The sequence below is a fragment of the Perca fluviatilis genome, chromosome 5, assembly GCF_010015445.1.
Source record: "Perca fluviatilis chromosome 5, GENO_Pfluv_1.0, whole genome shotgun sequence".
NCBI classification, from domain to species: domain Eukaryota; kingdom Metazoa; phylum Chordata; class Actinopteri; order Perciformes; family Percidae; genus Perca; species Perca fluviatilis.
Genome location: NC_053116.1, coordinates 27171596 through 27193136, shown reverse-complemented (window position 1 = coordinate 27193136; position 21541 = coordinate 27171596). Strand labels below are relative to the sequence as shown.

General features: G+C 42.3%; 3 protein-coding genes across 5 annotated transcripts in view; 2 read left to right on the top strand and 1 right to left on the bottom strand.

The window, feature by feature from the left end:
- The window catches only part of hyal3 (hyaluronidase 3), a 10864-nt gene extending 6775 nt beyond the window's left edge, over positions 1–4089 (top strand). For both annotated transcript variants that reach the window (XM_039800094.1, XM_039800093.1), the window contains exons 2-7: positions 911–1210; positions 2432–2867; positions 2953–3100; positions 3287–3413; positions 3544–3633; positions 3716–4089. In XM_039800094.1, the coding sequence (XP_039656028.1) occupies positions 938–1210; positions 2432–2867; positions 2953–3100; positions 3287–3413; positions 3544–3633; positions 3716–4060 (1419 nt within the window). In that variant the 5' untranslated portion in view covers positions 911–937 and the 3' untranslated portion in view covers positions 4061–4089. The remainder of the gene's footprint in view (positions 1–910; positions 1211–2431; positions 2868–2952; positions 3101–3286; positions 3414–3543; positions 3634–3715) is intronic.
- Positions 4090–5193: 1104 nt separating this feature from the next.
- si:dkey-20d21.12 (uncharacterized protein LOC556245 homolog) lies at positions 5194–8643 on the bottom strand. 2 transcript variants are annotated; one of them, XR_005639205.1, is made up of 5 exons: positions 8208–8643; positions 7118–7799; positions 6450–6662; positions 5977–6188; positions 5194–5937 (listed from the first exon to the last, which is right to left on the bottom strand). XR_005639205.1 is itself a non-coding variant. In XM_039800092.1 (4 exons), the coding sequence occupies exons 2-4, from the start codon at positions 7251–7253 to the stop codon at positions 6052–6054; spliced, it is 486 nt and encodes a 161-aa protein (XP_039656026.1). In that variant the 5' UTR covers positions 7254–7799; positions 8208–8643; the 3' UTR covers positions 5194–6051. The 2 variants fall into 2 exon arrangements, 1 of the variants encoding a protein (XP_039656026.1); XM_039800092.1 differs by having other exon boundaries at positions 5194–6188.
- A 1337-nt stretch (positions 8644–9980) lies between these two features.
- On the top strand, positions 9981–21464 carry amt (aminomethyltransferase). Its single transcript, XM_039800091.1, has 9 exons — positions 9981–10273; positions 11749–11916; positions 12159–12239; positions 13805–13936; positions 14169–14247; positions 14486–14631; positions 16431–16611; positions 18402–18557; positions 19984–21464. Exons 1-9 carry the CDS (start codon positions 10151–10153, stop codon positions 20157–20159), a joined length of 1242 nt encoding a protein of 413 aa, XP_039656025.1. The 5' UTR covers positions 9981–10150; the 3' UTR covers positions 20160–21464.
- Positions 21465–21541: the final 77 nt, after the last annotated feature.

Here is a 21541-nt window from a genome sequence, read left to right as displayed (position 1 = left end):
GATGTTTGAGCTTCACTGTGTAGAATGATGTCTTTGCAGATGTTGACACTGGAAGGCTGTTTTCATATTCATCTGCAGAAGGGCGGGGGTGGGGGGGGGGGGACGTTTCTTTGTGCTTACCTTAAATCTTGGTTTTAGATGTTTACGTAAAAGATGATTTTGTGACCACTATTTCGGAAACTAATTCTGGTCCAAAAAGGCAACTTGCACAGTTGTGACAGCCTCCAGCTCACTTGCACTGAGACTTGGCTTTTCTAGGAGGAGACATCTTGTGTTCAGCAGTAACTCTTTTGAAATGAACAATATTTTCCAACGAGGGGAGAAAGAATTTAAAGAAAGTTTAACTTCTTAATTGAACTCTTTTGTCAGGAGGGGATCTTTTGAAAGAGGTGGGGTTGTGACAAGGATGCCGTTTGTTTGGATGTTTAGGTCGACTGTGAAAGCTTAATAAAGATAATTTAGAGAAAAACATACAACCCAACCAATGACATTACTTTTGCCCTTTGAGCAGCTCTGCTCCTGAGAAATCCAGTCTATATCTGCTGCTATTAAATAGCAGCTTGTGGTTTGAATGTGCCTTGTTGAACTGCCAGAGAACTAAAGCCTTAATAAAGTTCTAAAGACTTCATTTATATTGATGCATCATATAACTCTTTTCAATTATGGAAAATTAAGGAAGTAAAGAAAATGTATTAAAATATTCCTTGGTCTTGTGTGTGTCTGGGTATTTTATCATCAAATTAAAGCTTACAGGGTGTTAAAATAATCTGAGTGCAAACAACCAGTTAACTGCTGGTAAATGTGTGCATATTTAAATTGCCAGGTCAACAGTCTGTATGTATAAAGTCTATCCCAATGCAGAAAGGTTCCTCATCAATAAATCTCAACGCCCATTTCTCTCTCCTGTCAGGAAGGACACGTCAGTGGGTGAGCAGCCATGGTGCTGTCTCACCTCGCTCTTCCCTTCCTCCTCCTCCTCTTCCTCTCTTCTCTCCCCTGCACCTCTCTGTCACCAACATCCACCCATGGCGCTGTCCTCCCCCATGGCTCCCTGCCGGCTGTGGCGGCAGCAGGTCCCATCCTGCAGGACCGGCCCTTTGTTGTGGTGTGGAACATGCCTACGGCACGGTGTCACAAACTCTACAACATCGCTCTGGACCTGGGCCACTTTGATATCGTGGAGAACCGACAGCAGCGCTTCCAGGGACAGGTGACTGATCTGAAGTACAGTGCAGGGTTTTCCCTACCATTTATAAGGTTCAGGCACAGCACCCAAGCCGTTATGGGCACTACCTAAGACGAATGAATGTAACAAAATTACTTTTTTTTTTCCAGATCTAATGATTGTAGTTGGTTCCCAGGGGGACTTCTTTAGCAAGTTTTATCTTAAAGCTTTTTAAGTGTTATTTATTTATTTATTTACTATCTGCTCTAGCTTTTCCCACATTTAAGACACAGATATGGTAATAATAATGGTCCAAAATGCATTTCTTTTATATGTAAAATAGTTAAATTTTCTTTGAGGAAGGACCCCCAGACCACCCGCCAAATACCCAAGTCTAAGTCCACAAACCTATGGAGAACACTGCAGTATCACCAATGGGATGTGATCATTTACTGATCCCAGTAAAAAAACACACATATATACTGTGTGTATATATGTATATATATATATATATATATATATATATATATATATATATATATATATATATTTTAACACTTAAAAAGAGCCCTCTAGGCCTGGGCCGTGCACAAATCATGCCAGTTTGTAATTTTTCCAGTTGGAATGTTTTTTTTCCGCTCCTCTGTAAAAGTTAACAAGAACAGGGCATTGAAATTTTGCTTTCTTAAGCTTCCTTTAAAAAGTACAGCCGTTTCTGAGCTTTTTTAACCAGGGTGGAGATGTTTGATGACCATGTCAGGTTGTTTGTCATGCTGATTCCCAGAACACTAAAACTGCTCCATTGATGTAGACAGGGGTGTGTCTTTGCCTCCCTTTTTCCTAAAATCAACAATCAGCTCCTTAGTTTTGCTATCATTGAGCGGTAGCTTGTTCTCTGGGGCGATTGTATGAAATGCTGAGCTGAAATCAACAAACAACATTCTGATGTGGGTGTTGTTATTTTCAAGATGTGTGAGTGCTGAGTGGACGGCAGGAGATGGCCTTCTCTGTGCATCTGCTGGTTCTGAATGCAAACTGGTGAGGGTCCATACTGGCTGGGATGTTGTTATAGATGTGCTGGAGAAGCAGTTTCTCATAAAACAGAATAAAGTTGCCCGCTGCTGTTAGAAACGGGGTTGTTGAGGGTGCTGAGACTGAAACAAACAGTAAATGTGCCATAAACCAAAACAAGAAGTTAAAAGAGGCTAAAAGCATTGTTAAGCTGCAGAGTTTGGTAATAACTTAATAGTTTTTTACATTTTCCAGAAAATGAGCATCTTCTACCGTGACCGCTTGGGGAAATATCCATACCTCTCCCAAGACGGCAGCAAGGTAAACGGAGGGATACCGCAGCTCGGCGACCTCTCGGCTCACCTTTCCCTCGCGGCGACGCAGATGTCCGGCTCTCTGCAGCCAAACTTCACCGGTTTAGCCGTTATCGACTGGGAAGAGTGGCAGCCATTGTGGGAGAGAAACTTTGGAACCAAGCTGGAGTACCAGAGGCAGTCCAAGCTGCTGGTGAGACAAGACAGACCCGATTTGTCAGAGTGGGCCGCGACATCGTTGGCAAGGCAAAAGTTTGAGGAGAGCGCTCGAAAGTTCATGGAGGAGACGCTGCGGTCGGCGCTCAGAGATCGCCCCAAGGGACTCTGGGGGTTTTACGGATTTCCTGCCTGCTTTAATAAGCAGAAGAGAAAGACGGGTAGGACAAACATTGACCGTTGTTGCAATTTCTTGTAGTATTTTATAACTGATAACGTCTTCTCTTGTTTCACTTGTGTGATCAGATCAAATCTACACAGGACGCTGCCACAGCGAGACCAAAAAGCAAAATGACCAGCTGTACTGGCTCTGGCGTCAATCCACTGCTCTCTATCCCAGCGTCTACCTGCCACAAAGGCTGGCAGGATCCACGGATGCAGCTCTGATGGTCAGGTACAGAGAAATAAGAAACATGAAGATATGTTCACACGCATCAAAGCGCTCCAACCATAAGAACAACCTCAACCAAGCCTCTGTGAAAACTAGTTCTTCATCTGTTATTCATCTACAGTTGAACTAAATGCTTTGCACACATAGGATGTTACTGATGGACGTTCTTTATGGTTCTTCTTCACTCAGACACAGACTGCTGGAGGCTTTGAGGGTGGCGTCTGTTTGGCACCATGGCAACAACACCAATCATGCTACTCCAGTTCTTCCCTATGCCAGGCTAGCATTCACACACACTCTCACTTTTCTTAATAAGGTGGGATTTGTTGCAACTCGTAAAAACATACACACACATGCAAACACGTACCAATTGTGTGTGTGTGTGTGTGTGTGTGTGTGTGTGTGTGTGTGTGTGTGTGTGTGTGTGTGTGTGTGTGTGCGCGCAGACAGACCTGATGCACACATTGGGGGAGAGTGCGGCGCTGGGAGCTGCTGGAGTGGTGCTGTGGGGAGAGCTGAAATTTGCCAAATCCAAGGTATGTAATGTTTGTGAGAAGGTTATTTGTGTGTGCGTGTGTGTGTTTCTGTGTAACCCTCTGCCCTCCTCCCACTCTCCAGCATCAGTGCATCCTTCTCAGAGACTACATACACACTGTCTTGGGTCCCTTGGTCCAATCGCTGAGGTCTGGCACAAAGCGCTGCAGCCTCCAACTTTGCCACGGCAATGGACGCTGCGCCAGGCGACGCCCCAGCTCTAGTTCCATGGTCTCCTCAGGTCCCGCTGTGACCTCTGACCCTGATGAAGTCAACCTCCTCACTGATCCCTCAAGTGGAAAACCTTTTCACGACCACTTCCTGTGTCAGTGCTACCCGGGCTGGACTGGGCAGGAGTGTCAAGTGAAGAAGAAGGACGAAAACAGACCCAAACGTTTCTATCAAGGTGTCGCCAGTAATGTAAAGTAGTAATGACAAAATAAATTAAAGGAAATAAATAAGTGAATTGTGTTTATTTTGCATACTTAAAGGTCCCATGGCATGAACATTTCACTTTATGAGGTTTTGTAACATTAATATGCGTTCACCCAGCCTGCTTATGGTCCCCCAGTGGCTAGAAATGGCGATAGGTGTAAACCGAGCCCTGGGTATCCTGCTCTGCCTTTGAGAAAATGAAAGCTCAGACGGGCCGATCTGGAATCTTTATGACGTCATAAGGGGAAGGGTTACCTCCCCTTTCTCTGCTTTGCCCGCCCAGAGAATTTGGCCCACCCATGAGAGAGAGACATCATGGCTTGCAAACGAGCGAAGTGGCAGTTGGTCAAGGCCACACCCCCACCCTCCACCTTGCCCCCCCCACTCTCCTCCTCAATAGCATTTAAAGCTACAGACACAGAAATGGCACGTCCTAAGGAAAGCTCATTGTGGGACTGGCTCATAGTGGCTGTAATGGCGCTTTTCCATTACATGGTACCTGCTCGACTCGGCCGCGGTGCCCTGTGCTCCATTTTCCATTGCAGATTTAGTACAGGCGAGTGTGGCTGGTCGTCATAGTGACACCGCAGGAAACTGCCAAGACCTAACGCGACACACACACAGAACGTCGAAGGTGTGCTGTTTTTGACTCTCGGCATGTGGCTGTTGCCACCGCCAGAAGAAAACGGTTGTTTCAAAAGAAGCTGGAGGCAGCAATAAACCACAGCTGGCTAAACTATTTAAAAATGGCGGATTTGTTCAGGACATCCCCCGTCTGTCGCTAGCAATGATGACGATTCTCTCCGACCAATCAGTAGTCTGCAGGTTTTCACGTCACCTTTTGGTATCACCTCAGCTCGCTTGTAACCTCACTGAGGTGATACTAAAAAAAAGTACCTGTTAGGTACCAGAGACTTTTTTTCGTAATGGAAAACCAAAAAAGGCGAGTAGAGTCGAGCAGGTACCATGTAATGGAAAAACACCAAGGCTGAATTTCAGGAATGAGACTTCAGATACAGTATTAGGGGACCACTGAGGCCTATATAAAAGCATCCAAAAAGCAGCATGTCATAGGACCTTTAAAAAAAGGGTGAAACTCATATTTAAGTCCATAATACAAATAAATATGCATGAAAATCAGATTTTAATAACATCACCTCAAAGTGCTAATTTTCCAGAGATCAGCTATTTATTTTCTAAGCTGTGTTCATCATATGAGGAAGTTGTTTTAACTGCAGTCCACAGTATCTGTTTGCAGCAGGAAACAACTCATGGCTTTGCCTGAGAACATTCAAATCTGCTCCTTTTAAAAGGTGATTCTTTGATGAAAATCAGCAAACACAGAAAAAGATATGTAACAATTATGACATTATTACGCACAGTTTATGTACTGTTAAATAACTGATAATTATATATTTATTATCATATGCTAAAATTTGCGGTTGAAGTCATTAACATTTGCTTAATGTAACATTGTTTTAATCAAGAAAGAGCCAAACAAGTTAACAGAAACATGCTTGGAAAACAGTATTGTCTTTGTTGTCTCATTTAATGATTTGGCTTTCAAATCAAAGTCAGTTTTACTTTTTGTGAGTCCACCACATTTTTACTGTGTTGAAGTGTCAATAATGCTGAATCATAAGACATTAAATGTGTATTAATGCAATGTTATGAGATATACAGCCTCTATTCATTTAATCCAACCAGTTCATCTGCTTTAATAACAGCGTCATCACGGGGAAACAAAGTATTTTAGTTCATTCAAAAGTTAACTTACCAGGGCTAGAGAGAGTAAAAATGTTTTCAGAAACCTCCTTTCTCTTAACTACATAGTTCATCAGTTAGATTTCGTCTTGAAACACAGACAACACTTAGAGAACATTCTAACAAATATTTCCTCTTCAGGGAAAAATCCACTGAAAAACTGTTTCACTGTACTTTAAAGCATCTCATGTCCAGTGTATGTATGTGTGTATGTGTCCATATTATGTCCCTCCTCTCATGGCTGTCAGGTTGTGTCTCAGTGCCTGCAGTTCTTGGATTAGCAGTGACAGCTCTGTGGCTGCAGCCTCTTTCTCCCTCAATGCCTCAGTCAGCATCCGGACTGCGCCGCCCTGCTGGACTGGAGGCGGAACAGACACAAGGGCATACTGTCAGTTTGTCCCATAGACCTCTCTATGAGGTTTGTCCATCTTGAGTTAAATTCACAGACGTGTTTTAAAACTTTATAGTGTTTACATGACATACTTTGAAGTAAAAAAAAATGAAATTGCAAGTAACATGATACATGCAAAGAAATCTGGAGAAACAAACTGATCCAGGAAATACAAATTATTGAAATATCAGGGGAAACGAATGCAAGTGAATGAATATGAAATCTCACCCAAAAAGTAGAAGATGAGTAACACTGTTAGCAGAAGCAAAGTGATAATAGCACAGCCCATGGCATAGGCACGCGATGAACTGGGTGTCAACATATCCTGTAGGCGACTCTGCCATTTGACTGGACGGCCTCTTTGATTGACAGCTGTCATGTCACTTGTGTAGAGATTCCCGTTCGAGGAGGGGGAGTAAGCAGGACGAGGAGGCCTCGTCCCTGAAATCATAGACAGAGTGAATGAGTGTTAATGTGAGGGTGGTCTGTAGCTAGTTCGAAGTGTGTGTGTGTGTGTGTTTGTGTGCCTTTGTGGCTGTGTTCAGTGTGTGTGTGTGTGTGTGTGTATGTATGTATGTGTGTACCTTTGTGGCTGTGTGTGTGTGTGTGTGTGTGTACCTTTGTGGCTGTGTGTGTGTGTGCGTGTGTGTTTGTGTACCTTTGTGGCTGTGTTCAGTGTGTGTGTGTGTATGTGTGTACCATTGTGGCTGTGTGTGGCTGTGTGTGTGTGTGGGTGTGTGTTTGTGTACCTTTGTGGCTGTGTTCAGTGTGTGTGTGTGTGTGTGTGTGTGTGTGTGTGTGTGTTTGTGTACCTTTGTGGCTGTGTTCAGTGTGTGTGTGTGTGTGTGTGTGTTTGTGTACCTTTGTGGCTGTGTTCAGTGTGTGTGTGTGTGTACCTTTGTGGCTGTGTTCGGGGTGTGTTCGGTGGAGATCGTTGATAGAGTCCACTGAATGTAGCTCGATCTCGGTGAGATCTCTGTCGCTGACCCTGTAGAACTGAGGGGTGGTCTGGGAGGAAGGAGGCCTCGACATCTCGCCTCCTCTTGAGCGAGTGATAAATGATTAGACTGCCAGATGACACTCTACTAGTCAACACCTTTCCAGCGACTATATCTGGAAGCTGTATGATCTTCCTAAAGGTGTGCTATCTTCCAAAGGCCATGCAGGCAACTTCTTTAAAAAACTTTTTTTTTTAAAAGAGATCCACTAAGATGGTGTAGGAGGGAGTTGGGCTCTCAACAACATAACTGGCTTTTGACCAGTTTGTAATTATGTCAGCTACACAAAAAAATATTTTTTTTATGTTAATGCTACTTTTTCATTCCAAGACCGAGATACAAAGTAAAAGGAGGGATTTTGTGATTTATCGAGGTCAGCTTTTTATTGTGTGTTGATAATACAAAGTTAGACCTGTGAAAAGCACTTTAAGTTCTAAGTTCTTCTTGCTTGCCTAATACGAGGTGGTTATTTACTTGCCTTACATTCATAAATGGAATTGTTTGTTCTATTTGGATCTATTTTCATCTCATCTAAATCTCAAATATGTTGGTAATTAATAGAGATGAGGATGGGTTGGTTCTGAAAGTGGAAGAGAAAGCAGGGAGCGAATTAGAACATATTCTGTAGTTAAAACAAAAATAGAGCAGTAGGCCGGCATGTAAGGATGTATCATGTGAGAGGGCAGGAAAACATCTTGTTTTCTATTTCAAGACAAAACAAACAGGTCATGTGAATAGCTGATTTATCAGAGCTATTAATAGAGCTGGTTGGCAGTCCCATAAAGGCCCAATGTTGCTGGACTTTAAATCAAGGACCAAAGGACAGAACAGGCTCCTGTCTAATGACTAACAGAATGATTGAATGGATGACTACCTGATTTACAGGCTACCTTACTCTACTCAAGACAAAATCAAGTGCAACCAAATCAGGACTGTTTTATTGTATAAAATTAGGTGTAGAGAATACTGTTCTTCTCTTCCCACTTACCGTCTGTCACCAGGAACAACAGCTGTGTTGGGTTTTATGTGTGTTTGCTTGTTTGTTCTTGTCAATCTGTCGCTCTTCTTGTTCACCCAGTCTCCTCACACTCAGACACCCGATTACCAAAACGGCACCCACAGGAGCAGCAATGAGATACATTTAATATCCACACAGGTTATCCAGGAGCCACACAATGACTAAAGTAATCCAACTGAAACTCAGATGAAATCCCAACAAACGAGTAAGTGTTGCCAGTAAAATCCTTGATGTATGAAAGCAAAAGGGAACCTCCAGGTTTTGCCTCAGGGTCCTGCTGGTGTGTGTCACTGAGCAACTGTAGGCCACCCACTCCTACAAAGTATGTTTGTGTGTGTCTGTGTTCTGATTTAGCCCACCCTCGCTGCCCTGCGAGAGAGGTAGAGGAAGCTATAGACATGGAGAGAGAGAGAGAGCAAGTCTTCTCAGCCCTATTACCCCCCTCCAAACATGCTCACACACACGCCCAACCCTGCAGGCCCTCATGGCCGAAAATAGCTGCAGAGGCATGGGGTATTATTAGTTTCACAGGCCAAAGGATGACTCAATGATCTGGGTGGAGGGCATGATGGGGTACATAGGGATAAACACACACACAAATACTCACATGGACAAATATTGGGTACACAGTCAGGTGAACAGATGACATTAAATGTCTTGATTTTCGCGGGATTAATAAGAATAGAGCAATTTGGTCTGATACTACCTGCTTTAATATGATACATGAATGCTGGTAAAGCAAACTGTTCTTCTCTATTCACAGTACAGCATGAAGAGGCAGCTGAAATGCATCAAAAGTAACTTTGCTTTTTAAAGTCCATACATATAGTGTGTGTGAGGATCCTGTTGGCTCAGCAATTTAAGGCATGGGCCATGTAACACCCTCCATGAGGTTTCCTGTCACTTCTCAATTGTGCAAATGGTGCAAAACCAGTCTGTGTGCATAATATGTGCTTTTTATGTTGTAAATTAGCTATTGAGATAAAAAAAAGAGGGAGAAAGAGACAGTAAGAGAATTTTTATTAATTTGCTAGTTCACAGTTGTTTTGCCCCTGCTGTTGACCCACTGACAGCCACTTCCCTCAAAAGGAGAAAACAGTAGGATGGGGTGTAACTGAGATAGCCTGCTCTTGCATCTGTCATGGCATCACATCACATCCTCTTCAGAACAATTGCATATCTTATCTTTGTTTGATAAGATGAGGCACGAATCATCAAACAGTGTAGCCTGACAAGCCAGACCCACATCAAGATGTTGGGTCTGGGAACTCACCATTTACGGAGCTCAATCCGAGGGGCGGGATAAACTGTTGTCTTTCAAATTCCCTCTGCACGTAACCAGGCAGAGCAACGAAGAAGGTAGCGAAGCTAGTTGATAGATTAAACTTTTGCCGTATCCGGTCGGCAAAACTCCGAACACATCTTCCTTTTTAAGAATGATTTCTGTGACGTTCTTTGTTCTTTTCTCAAAGAAAAGCTTAACTCCAAGTCTTCCAGAAGACCGCTGTTCCCAGCAGCAGCAGCCATAAGCCCCGCCCACCGACTCTATACACGATGTGATTGGCCTGACCAAGATTTGGTTTTTCCAGCTCGCAAGCCAACGGAGAGTGCCTAGCCCTAGACTGACCCTGGCTGCAAAATAAATTTGCTGCCACTAGGGTGCGTCTAGATTTCTAGGCTACAAACAGTGCACTCCTGCAGGGCAAACAGACTCATCAACTACATCTCCCACAAGTCTTAGCGCCTCCCTCCAATCGCTGCCGCTTTATGTGTTTTTTTTGCTAGAAGAGCAGGAATTCCAGGGTGTGCTCCGTAGTTTAGCAACACAGCGGAAGTGTTACCCGTCGGGCGTGTGTGTGTGTGTGTGAGAGAGAGTGAGAGAGAGAGAGTTTAGCTGGGATTCAGGTGGCACGATGTGGGCTCGCTTGCTGGTTGGTGTCGGGGGTTCGGGGCTCGGGCTGCGGACTTCCAGGGACGGTTTTCTGCGGGTCGTTGGAGCTGGATGTGCAGGGAAGAGACAGGCTTCAAGTGCAGAGGTAAGTGGACCGTGAAGTGTCGCTGCACGGTACACTTCTGTCGCTGAAACTTATCCAAAGTGCTCGTGCATTTCTTTGGTTAAAGCAGCTTAATCCGTTTTTTTTTTGACGCGATGATGACATGCGGTAGGCTACAAAGTGTTGAATCATTCACGATCTTACCTTTTAAGTTGTGCATCTCTCATGTTATCAGTACAATATTCCAATACTGATTATTTTACAGTAGCTGTGGCCCTCTGCTGTTCAGTACAGATTTTAGACATATAATGTGTTAGTAATATGCTTTTTGCCAAATTTCTAATGTCCTGGATTCAATATTTAAACTTTAGGTTGCAAAAACAAAATCAAGATTTTCAGTATACAGTGAGTGTTTGTGGTGTCAATGTTGGAGCTATTTTGGCTATCATTTGAAAGTCACCCCAGAAAACCTCAGAATAAATCCCTGGCTCTTTTAGTGTTACTTCATATTACAATAATGACATCGAAGTGTGTCACTGTCACAGCAGCAGTCAGTTCATGCAGACATAATGTACATCTGTCCCAGCAGACTGTCTCCCTCCCTCCCTCCCTCTGCCTGCTTCACTGAGCTGAGCTGCACAACGTGATTATATTAAAACCACGAGTGACTGACTCCACAGTACTGTCTGACAGCATTAGCTCTGCTATCTCAGTGTGGGGCTTTGAATTACCCAGATTCATTCATTCAATCATTCAGCAATGTATTCATTAATTTCCTTGCTGCTCTCACTGAGGAGATTATGAATAAAATGATCAGCAGCATGACCAACATCTCTGTAATTTTCTGCTGCGAAGATAAAGTTATATTTGTGTATCCTTTTTCTAAATGATCAGTCAAACATAATATGTCAGGAGTGTTGGACAAAGCAAAAGGGGTAAATAGACTACATTTCTGTAATCTGTTGTAGTTCATTAAGTGGATGTGTGTGTGTGTGTGTGTGTGTGTGTGTGTGTGTGTTTACAACTGTAATAACCACCTCTGCTTTGTTCATTAAAATTAATATCTGACTTTGGACTTGAACAGTTTTACAACAAAACAATAAAGTGTTATGTAAAGTGCCGACACACTCTGCCCCATAATGCAATTCTGCTTGCTGCACTGATAATAACCCCCTTCGCTGGCTGGTTCAAAGGTCAGAAAGCAGGGCAGAAAGAACAGAACACGGCAGCGTAGAAAGGACTGACCTATCGTTCTACCATTTGACAAGTATAAGCATCTTGCAATATGTTACAGTGGTTGGATTTAAAAATACCATATAGGGTAACAATCAAATATTTAAGTATTTGTACAAACATCACTGACCATTAAACATTGTATAGATATTCAAAAATCCTAATTGCAGCACCTTTTTAAGATACATCATTTCAACCATTTAGAATTATAATTAATATATCAAAATTCACTCGCTGTATTCCCTGTGTTTCTTTTTTTTTCTCCCCCCCCCATCCCCCTCCAGGCTGACTTGAAGAAGACTCCGCTGTTTGACTTCCACAGGGAGCAGGGGGGAAAGATGGTGGGGTTCGCAGGCTGGAGTATGCCTGTCCAGTACAAAGACAGTCACATCGCCTCACACATGCACACCAGAGAGCACTGCTCCATCTTCGATGTCAGCCACATGCTGCAGGTGAGACGAGCGTAAACGGACGCACACACAAATACATACAGTACACTCCTGAACACAGGTAAACAAATACACATATACTGTATACAAACTCACATATCAGGTTCATAGACACAAATCATCATAGTAAAAAAAAAAAACAGCACTTTGTCAGTTAGATTTGTTTTGATCCACCAACCAACCCACCAGAAAACAAATTGCCGTTGCTGTGTTTAAATATACCCTTTGCATTTTTTTGTTGTCAGACCAAAGTCCACGGCAAAGACAGGGTGAAGTTCATGGAGTCTCTAGTAGTCGCAGATATTGCAGAACTCAAGGACAACCAGGTGAGATGAAGAATTGTTTCTTGTCCATCCTGCAACAACTATTTTGTTTGTCCACTTACATAGACATAACATAATCTTTTAAGTTGACACGGGGTACTTGTTAGCTAACAGTTGGGTATTTAACCATTCAGCAGATACATGAGCATTCATTTGGAGTGTTTATGGCCACCTGATGAATGTCGGTCCAGTACTTGATTTTTTGCTCTTTTTTGCTCTCCACCAACTCCTGAGCGAAATATATGGCTCTCTAGCGTCTACATGCTCCACTATGTTAACCTGTTAGTCGCTAACTGTGTCTATTTGCTGTTTGGTGCTGAGCAGGTAGTGTACAGTGTTTTTTATTTTTTTTGCGTTTTTTTGGGGGGGCTGAAAACAGCTGCCTGTTACATCTTGAAACAAAGCTGATGAAAGCAGTGAGAGTGAAACAAAACAGAAAAGTCGTGGACCCGCATACCAAAAATCCACCTTTCAGCTGAGAGGAACTGCAGAGTCGGCTAATTATAGCAGCGTTAAAGGAAAATAAAGTACAAGTTATAAGAAATGATTCTGTAACACTGACTGTGTTAAAAGAAAGCATCAATGTTTTGTGGCATTTCAGGGCCCACCTCCATCTAAGTCTACATTTCAAGACAAAACATCATAAATGGACAAAAAGACTTGTCTTACTCTAAACCCCAAACAAATGCAGCGGAGAAATGCGACTTCTTACTGACTGACAGCAGTTTTGTCTCGTCACTTGTGACTCCTTAATAGACCGTTCTCAAAAGGCACCGTGGCCAAAGCCTCTGAAATGGGACATAGTTTAGAATTGTGGTAGACTGACCCACTGTGGTAGCCTGGGAAAACCCTGACGAACTTTCGGCAAATTTGAGATTTGCTCTGCAAGTCAGTCTGGCCAACAGCCCATTCAAGCCCATTTCCAATTTTTCCAAATCGAGGCACCAATCACAATCGTTGAGGCAGGCTTTACACGATGACGATAGCGCAGCTTTTTGTTTACATTCAACATAACGGCCACCGAAGCGCAGCAACCCATTGAGACCGCTGTAGCTGCTACATCACCCGGATTGTTGGTCTGATTGGTTGAAGGACTATCCAATTGCGCCCAGAGGCATTTGAGCGGCGTTCCGTTGGTGACGCCCCTGTGGAAATAGGTTGTGAATGAAGCTTGCCCAGACCCACTCTGTTACAACTGAGAAGGGTCTGGTGTCAACCAGGCTGGATGGATTTGAGATACATTCACGCCTGTATTAAGAGTTGTCCACTTTTGAATCATTTCAGATTTTCACCAACAAATATCTAGAGTTTTTAAAAAAGGGGTAGTTTGGTTAAACCGATTTTGGATAAAATCCAGGTGAAAAGGAATCCAAAGTTTTTCTGCTACAAAAAGACTTTAGTTGTCCCCTCCCCCCACCCATTTTTGTTTATTTAAAATAAATACTGATCAATTTACAGAAATAATGAGCCCAATGATTGGATCATCTAAGACACATTTATTGTCAACGACCCATTGCATTAGGTAACATGTTCACCCACTTATGTTTTTGTCTCCCCACCCTCACCAGGGTACATTGTCCCTCTTCACCACTGAGGAAGGAGGGATTATTGATGACCTCATTGTGACAAAGACAGACCAGGGCTACCTCTACGTAGTCTCCAACGCTGGCTGCGCCGACAAGGACTCGGCTCATATGAAGGTAAATGCAGACCGAGAGTGAGTGTAGTCAGACAGGTCTGGCGTGTGGTAGACTCTATAGAGTGTCTGACGTGTGTGTGTGTGTGTGTGTGTGTGTGTGTGTGTGTGTGTGTGTGTGTGTGTGTGTGTGTGTGTGTGTGTGTGTGTGTGTGTGTGTGTGTGTGTGTGTGTGTGTGTGTGTGTGTGTGTGTGTGTGTGTGTGTGTGTGTGTGTGTGTGTGTTTTGCCTATTAGGCCAGACTGGCAGAGTTCAAAGCTGCAGGTTTTGATGTGGATCTGGAGTTTCTTGATGAAGCGCTGATTGCTCTGCAAGGTAAAATATTCTTCCTTACTTTGTTTTCCACCCTCTATTTTTCGTGTCAGCCCATCATTCGTCTGCCTTTCATCTTGTTTTCCTCCCTCTATCTTGATCTCTCTTCTATTTCATTTCTCTCTTTCCCCAGTGTATGTTTCATTATATCAGTTTTTTTTTTTTTTTTCCTCCTCACTGAATCTCTTCTCCGTGTCGTAGTTTATGTAGATAGTTTATCAGTTGAGTTGTGTGTTGTCAGGTCCATCCATGTCTCAGGTGCTCCAGGAGGGGCTGAAAGAGGACCTCAGTAAGCTGACATTTATGACCTCCACCTTGGCCACTGTGTTTGGTATTCCTGGCTGCAGGGTCACTCGCTGTGGATACACTGGAGAGGACGGTGTGGAGGTCAGCATCTCTCTTTCTCTGCTTTGCTACTTTCTCACATTTGTAGATTTTCCCCCCCATGAAGGTGTCTACTGAATTTCTCTCTGAGTTGTATCTCTCAGGATCACAGATGTGATCCTCATGGGGGAACTAGAGGAAAAGTTAGGGCATCACCAAAGTCAGTGGGATTCATCCGTTTGGATACCACCACCATAAGGATCTGTGCAAAATTCGACAGCAATCCATACAATATTTCAGTCTGGACTAAACAGAGGGACCAAAGACACACTGACGGACCAATAGACAGACATTACCATCCAAAGAGCACAGCCACTGGCTAATAAACAATAAATATGTGTTGTGTATGCACATCTTTTGCTTCTCCTGGGTGCCATTGTTCTCATAAAAGAAATCACTTTATTTCTCTGAAAACAAAAGTGAGTGTTTCTTTGTATCTGATAGTTGACTCCCGATTTAAACGCCCCTGCATTTGATGCGCAATGTCCTTTAACACACAGACCTCAAGTCACAGTACCGCGTTCAGCTCCATTTAGTTGTTTCTCATTCAACATGGTGATATTTTGCTTGTTAACACTGTTAAACACTCATCTACAGAGGGAATGTACTCATCTACAGAGTTTTCTTCTCTTTATCAGGCTTGCATAAACTCATCTTTCTCTTAATGCTAAGACTCACTTGACTCACTCTGTGTTTTTCTTCCCAGTACATTTAAGCCTGGCTCACACTACAGGAGTTTTAAAATCCTAACCGATTTTGAAATCTGGTTGCAGCACACACTTGAGGAGAATCTTTGCAGATTTTCTTCCCTCAAATCTTAAACATGCTCACACTACAAGATTTGAAAATAGTGGGGCATCACACACTACAAGATATTCTTAAGATTATCTTGCCAGATTTAGCACCTCACGTGACGCGATCTCACGGGGAAGCGCATGTAAACAAAATGGATACTGTGTCACGGCAGCTTGCTGTAGTAATACTTATTCTTTGTACCAATAAAAAACAAAAGAAAATAAAACGAGCGTGGACGATAATATTATTCAAACAAACTATGTGCAATGCATCTTTTGTTAGACCTGAATGTAGCAGATGATCATTGACGCGATCTCTCCCCAGCTCTTCTCTTTATCATTCCGATTATGATACTCTTTTGATGATACATTAAACAGGCACTCGTGCTGTTGCCACATCACCACCATCCTTTCTTCCAACTCAGTTGTCCACCGGACCCGTACTACAGCTGCTTTCGCGGACATTTTCAAAAGTTTCCGTCACTTCCGTCTCCTTGCAGACCTGTCTCTCATTGGCTATTGTGGAAGTACTGACGTAATCATAGTCGTTTCACGCCCGATTATAATCCTTGATATAATCTAGATCTGTGAACGCCTCCCATTACCAGATAATCGGCGCCGAACATTGGAACCAATCGAGGTCCTCGGCAAGATTTTTTCTCAGATTCTCGGGAGGGGTAAATAAACTAAATTGGGCATAAATCGGCCTAAAACTCCTGTAGTGTGAGCAAGGCATTAGATGTCTGTAAAATAAGATGCTAATTAGTTGAATTTCTTTAAATGTTGAAGTAGATAAATAGGCTTCCTAACATATTAGGTAATTATATACAAAATACAGTAGAATAACTATGTCATTACTTGTATCCATCATCTGTTTAATACTAATATATCTTATAAAATACTTTATCCCCCCGATGAGTTAAAAAGCTGTTTCCAGTTCATCATTTCCATTAAAGCTCCGTGGATGGAGACCCAGCGCTATAATCTGTCTCTGTCTCTGTGTCCCAGATCTCCGTCCCTCAGTCCAGAGTGGTGGAGCTGACGGAGAAGCTGCTGGCTAACGGCGAGGTGAAGCTGGCCGGTCTGGGCGCCAGGGACAGTCTGCGGCTGGAGGCGGGGCTTTGTCTCTATGGCAACGACATAGATGAGACCACCACGCCTGTGGAGGGCACCCTAGTCTGGACCATAGGTAAGCTTTTAGTGTTCATTACACAAAAATATTTTTAGTAATTGTATTCAGTTATATTGATAACAATGTATCGATTGACAGTGTGTAACGTGAGAGGCGTTGAACCTACAGAGAATTATAACCCAAAGCTGGATATCCCCTCAGCTTAAAGGACAACTCCGACACAAAATGAACCTATAGTGATAGTATGAATTCTAAACAGAAACTTTTTGTCGAATATTGAGCATAGAGAATAGGTTGACTCATCGGTTATCTTGTAAGTTACCCAACAAAAATTCAGATACTAAACGTCTACAAGTAGTAAAAATAGATATGCTCTCAAAAAACCGGATTGGAAAGTTTGTAAGTACACCAGAAGTTATGAACACTTGCCTGCTCTCTTCAGCTCTCTGTTGCTGCTGCTGCTGCTGCTGCTGCTACTCGCAGTTAGACGAGTGCTTAGGGCGTCTTCACAAATTACTACAACCGAAAAGATACAACAAAAATATTTATTAATGTAATGATTAAATAAGGTAATGTCTCCAAACTTACCTCAATTATTACTTGTCTCCTGCTAGTTATACTACAGCACTTACTTAAAAAAAAAAGTTAAATTAAAAAATATTTTTGTTGCATCTCTTTTCGGTGTTGTAATTTGTAGACGGCCCTAAGCACTCGTCTTACAGCAGCAACAACAACAGCAGAGAGCAGAAGCCAGCAGGCAAGTGTTATTTACATAAACTTCTGGTGTACTTACAAACTTTCCAATCCATAATTTTATGAGAGCATAACCTATTTGTACTACTTGTAGACGTTTGGTATCATTTTGGGCATTATTAGTGGGGTAACTTACGAGATACAAACGTGGGTCCATTAGCCCCTGCGCTAAGCTATTCAGCTGATAACGCTACTCTACGCTAACTCTCCCAATGTTAGACCCAGGTGAAAAAAGCTTCTGGGGGGTGTTTGGCTCGAGGTCATGGTGCAAAGGACCCTAGGGTGAATTACTCCGAACCATCACTTTAATAACACATGTGTACCGAGTCGACCGTTCTCTGGGATTTGTTGTCATGCTAATTGAGTGTGACCAGTTTTAGCGCAAACCGCTAATTAGCTTATAACCCTAGTCATCGGAGCAAGGGTAAAGTAAAAAGAAATCGCTATTTCTACACCACTAACAAAGGCTCAAAATAGCACCACACTTCCACGGTAGCATAATGAGGGTCCCTACATGTAAACCAAAGCATTGAGAACTTTGTAAGTGTACAGACAGTTTATTAAAAAGATAGATTATAAAGACAGTACCGTTCAAGTATACAGGCAGGCGCCATCTTGGGAAAACAATCACGAACGACGAACACCGTGCTTGAGCAATGTTACTGGTTGCTGGTTGCACGGCGTTCGGCTAATTAGCGGTTTGCGCTAAAATTGGTCACATTCGATTAGCATGAAAACAAATCCCAGTCGACTCGGTACACATATGTTATTAACCGCTAGGTTCATTTTGCACCGGATTTGTCCTTTAACAGAGCTACAGCTCATGGTTTAGCTGTCTGGACTACAACTTTACTGTTTTGGCTCACTCTCAGTACTCTCATAGTGTCATTTCCAGCCACAGCAGCAAGCTGTTTCCAGTGAAAAGGCTCTAAAAACCCACAGTACACTACCTGCTCAACACCAAACGGAAGACAGACACAGTTAGCGACCAGCTGGTGAACATAGTGAAGCATTTAACGCTTTACTCGAGCTTTGAATATACAGTGCAGTCTGTTCTGCATATTAACTCCATTGCTTTGTCTTCTCATTCACAGGAAAGCGTCGGCGTCAGACCAAGGATTTCCCCGGCGCTGACATCATTGTACCTCAGATCAAAGCCAAGACAGCCAAGAAAAGAGTCGGTCTGGTGTCTACCGGCCCCCCTGTCAGACAACACACACCCATACTCTGCCCTGATGGGAAGGTCATAGGTCAGAAAACAAACACGGTGGAAGTGGTGGACATGAGAGAGCTGTGGTACCTCTGTATTTCAGTTAAGAGTGGTGCAACACCAGTGGAAGGAAATCACTGTTGGAGTAAATGTAAAATAAAGTTAACAATAAAGTTAACAGGATTTAGTTTTAACCTAAGGTTTTGTTTTAAAATAACACAAAACACCACCACTGATACAAAGACAGAGTTAATGTTAAGGTGCTGACACACCAAGGAGATTATCGGCCGTTGGACAGTCTGGCGAGGTCGGTGACTTGAATCTTTTCGGTGTGTCCCGTGCCGTCGTCAGTCTGAGGGGCTGTCGGCTCTCATTTTGGCCGACCTGACATGTTCAGTCGGCGGCAGGGCAGTTGGGACTCACCCGGAAATGGCGAGCGGAATAGAGAACTAGAGTCTCTCAAAATCTGACGAAAATCTTTTAAACTGACCTTTGTTGAGCTGAAATGAAGACAGATTCAGCAACTGCATGGCCTATTTCTTGCTTAAAATGTTTTCAGAAACATGTTTCAGTGAACTATTTTAGTACAATATGAGATGAGATGAGGCTTTGAATTTCCGGAGAAAACAAACCCATGTGACGCGTTCGTCCAATCAGCTGCCGGTTTTTATTTCTTGGGCAACAATACAGAGTAGCGCCGCCTGCTGCTATGGAGACGTATTACGTTTCTCAAGTCGGTGTCGCCTCAGTGTGTTCCGAGGCAGTTTTTTGGACCTCAGGGACGCGACTGATCATTTCCACTGGCTTTTCTGCCGAGGGTCGGCCGTCTGGTTGGTGTGTAAGCAGCTTTAAAGCCACAATGTGTAGAATTTTTAACATGCATTGCTGTGTCATTTGTGGAACTACCACTGGGGGTCGCCAACATTGTTTAATGTTTAGTTTAGTTTGACATCATACCATGAATACCATATCAATGTGATGAATATCAATTCTATTAAAGCAACACTATGTAACTTTTAGCCCTACAGCCCTACTGGAACTACAACTCGTGCTACCCAAAGCGAGTTGGAGTTCTAATGAGACAACCTGTAGGGCTAAAAGTTACATAGTGTTGCTTTAATTCTAGTTTTTGTAACATATTTTCATATGTTATTTTGTATGCATAAGCCAAATTGTGAGATATACTGTATTAATATTGAAAATAATCATTTTTTTTCAAGTCCCAGCATGTAGTGGTTGAATGAATGAACAAGTGAATGAATGTAAAGTAGCCAAAGATTGAGTAAATTAATGAGTCAGTGTGCTGCTCAGGAAGTAAACCTGAACCATAGAATAGGATAACTTAAAATGTCTACCAAATGTTTTTATTCTGGCTCACTATCTTTTTTTCTCTCTGAAGATGTGGCCAGCAAGGGTGTCAGACAGAGATTTCCAAGGTATGACCTATTCTTTGCCTTTTTATTTAGGTGAGGTGACCAGCGGCTGCCCCTCTCCCTGCCTAAAAAAGAACGTTGCCATGGGTTACGTGGATGCAGCATTCGCTAAGCACGGAACAGCCATCCAGGTCGAGGTCAGGAAAAAAGCAGTGCCTGCCACCGTCAGCAAAATGCCCTTCGTCCCCACCAACTACTATTTTGGATAGGACACACACACACACACACACACACACACACACACACACACACACACACACACACACACACACACACACACACACACACACACACATTCATACATACATACATACATACACAGTACACTCACACTGGATCATTCCAGGACACCATGGTCCCATATTCACCAATACTGCCCCCTTCTGTTTACCTCCAACAATGCAATTCTTCATTGGTGAATCCTCTGAGAGAAAAGTATCACCAAAATGGTAACTATTATACAATACAGTATGTGTACTGGAAGTAAATTACAAGCAGTATTGTTGAGTCCAAGACTTTATGTATGACAATATGGGCCTTGATGCTATGGTAACATGGTTCGTAGACCAAGTTCTGTCTTTTCTTTTTCTAAGTGGACAGCAGGTTAAATGGAATCTACTTACTGCACTTTGGGTAAGAACAGAAACCGTGAGGCTGTGTGGCTATATTAAACACAAGGATTAAATTAACTATTTGTTATATTTTTGTAGTAAGTTTTGCTAATTTGCTGACGTAATTTACTCTGTCACTGCTGGACCAAAACAAAGATGCCAAATGGTTCGTTTGATGTTAAAACACTAAATGTCTGCATTTTTTTTCAAGGTCTTTCAAATACCACAGAACCACATTTCTAATCATATTATTGTTGGTCATAAACCGCTCGATCAATGGAGGTTAAACAGGGCCAACTATATAATAATAATAATAATAATAATAATAATAATAATAATAATAATAATCTGTCTGAAATATGCTAATTAACACAAATGTGCCAGTGAAGTTGGTGGAATTGCCATTTATGTGTTAATTAGCAGATTTTCCACTGAGTTTTTGTTTAGAGGGATTTTGAGGGAGTTCCAGTTTGCTCTGTTGATATGGTCAAAACCCTGACCTCCACATCAAATAAAACCTGACCAGACTGTTTATCATATGGCACTATGATGAGGCTGAAAGACAAATTTACACTACATGTGGTACAATGATCATCTAACTTGAAAATATGTTAATTGTCATTATGTTTGTTCTGTCTGGCAACTAATGAAATGTGATTTCATTGTCTTTGGACTTTCTGTGGAGCTCTGAATGTATTATCTGGTGAAAATAATAACATACTTAATATAGAAATAATACTAATAATTCATAGGTTGTCGGTTATCACTGTCTTGAAGGTGCACTTTTAGCATCACTGTGGATTTTAATATTTCACTGAATTTGTATGTAAACATTTTGAATAACATTGTTTATTTAATTAGAAAATATCTTATTTTTATTAAAGACAATTTCATTTTCATTTCCCCATGACCCGCTGTCATTTTACTACTGAATTGGACACTGATATGAAAATAAGATTGCATAAATGTTTTTTTTTTTT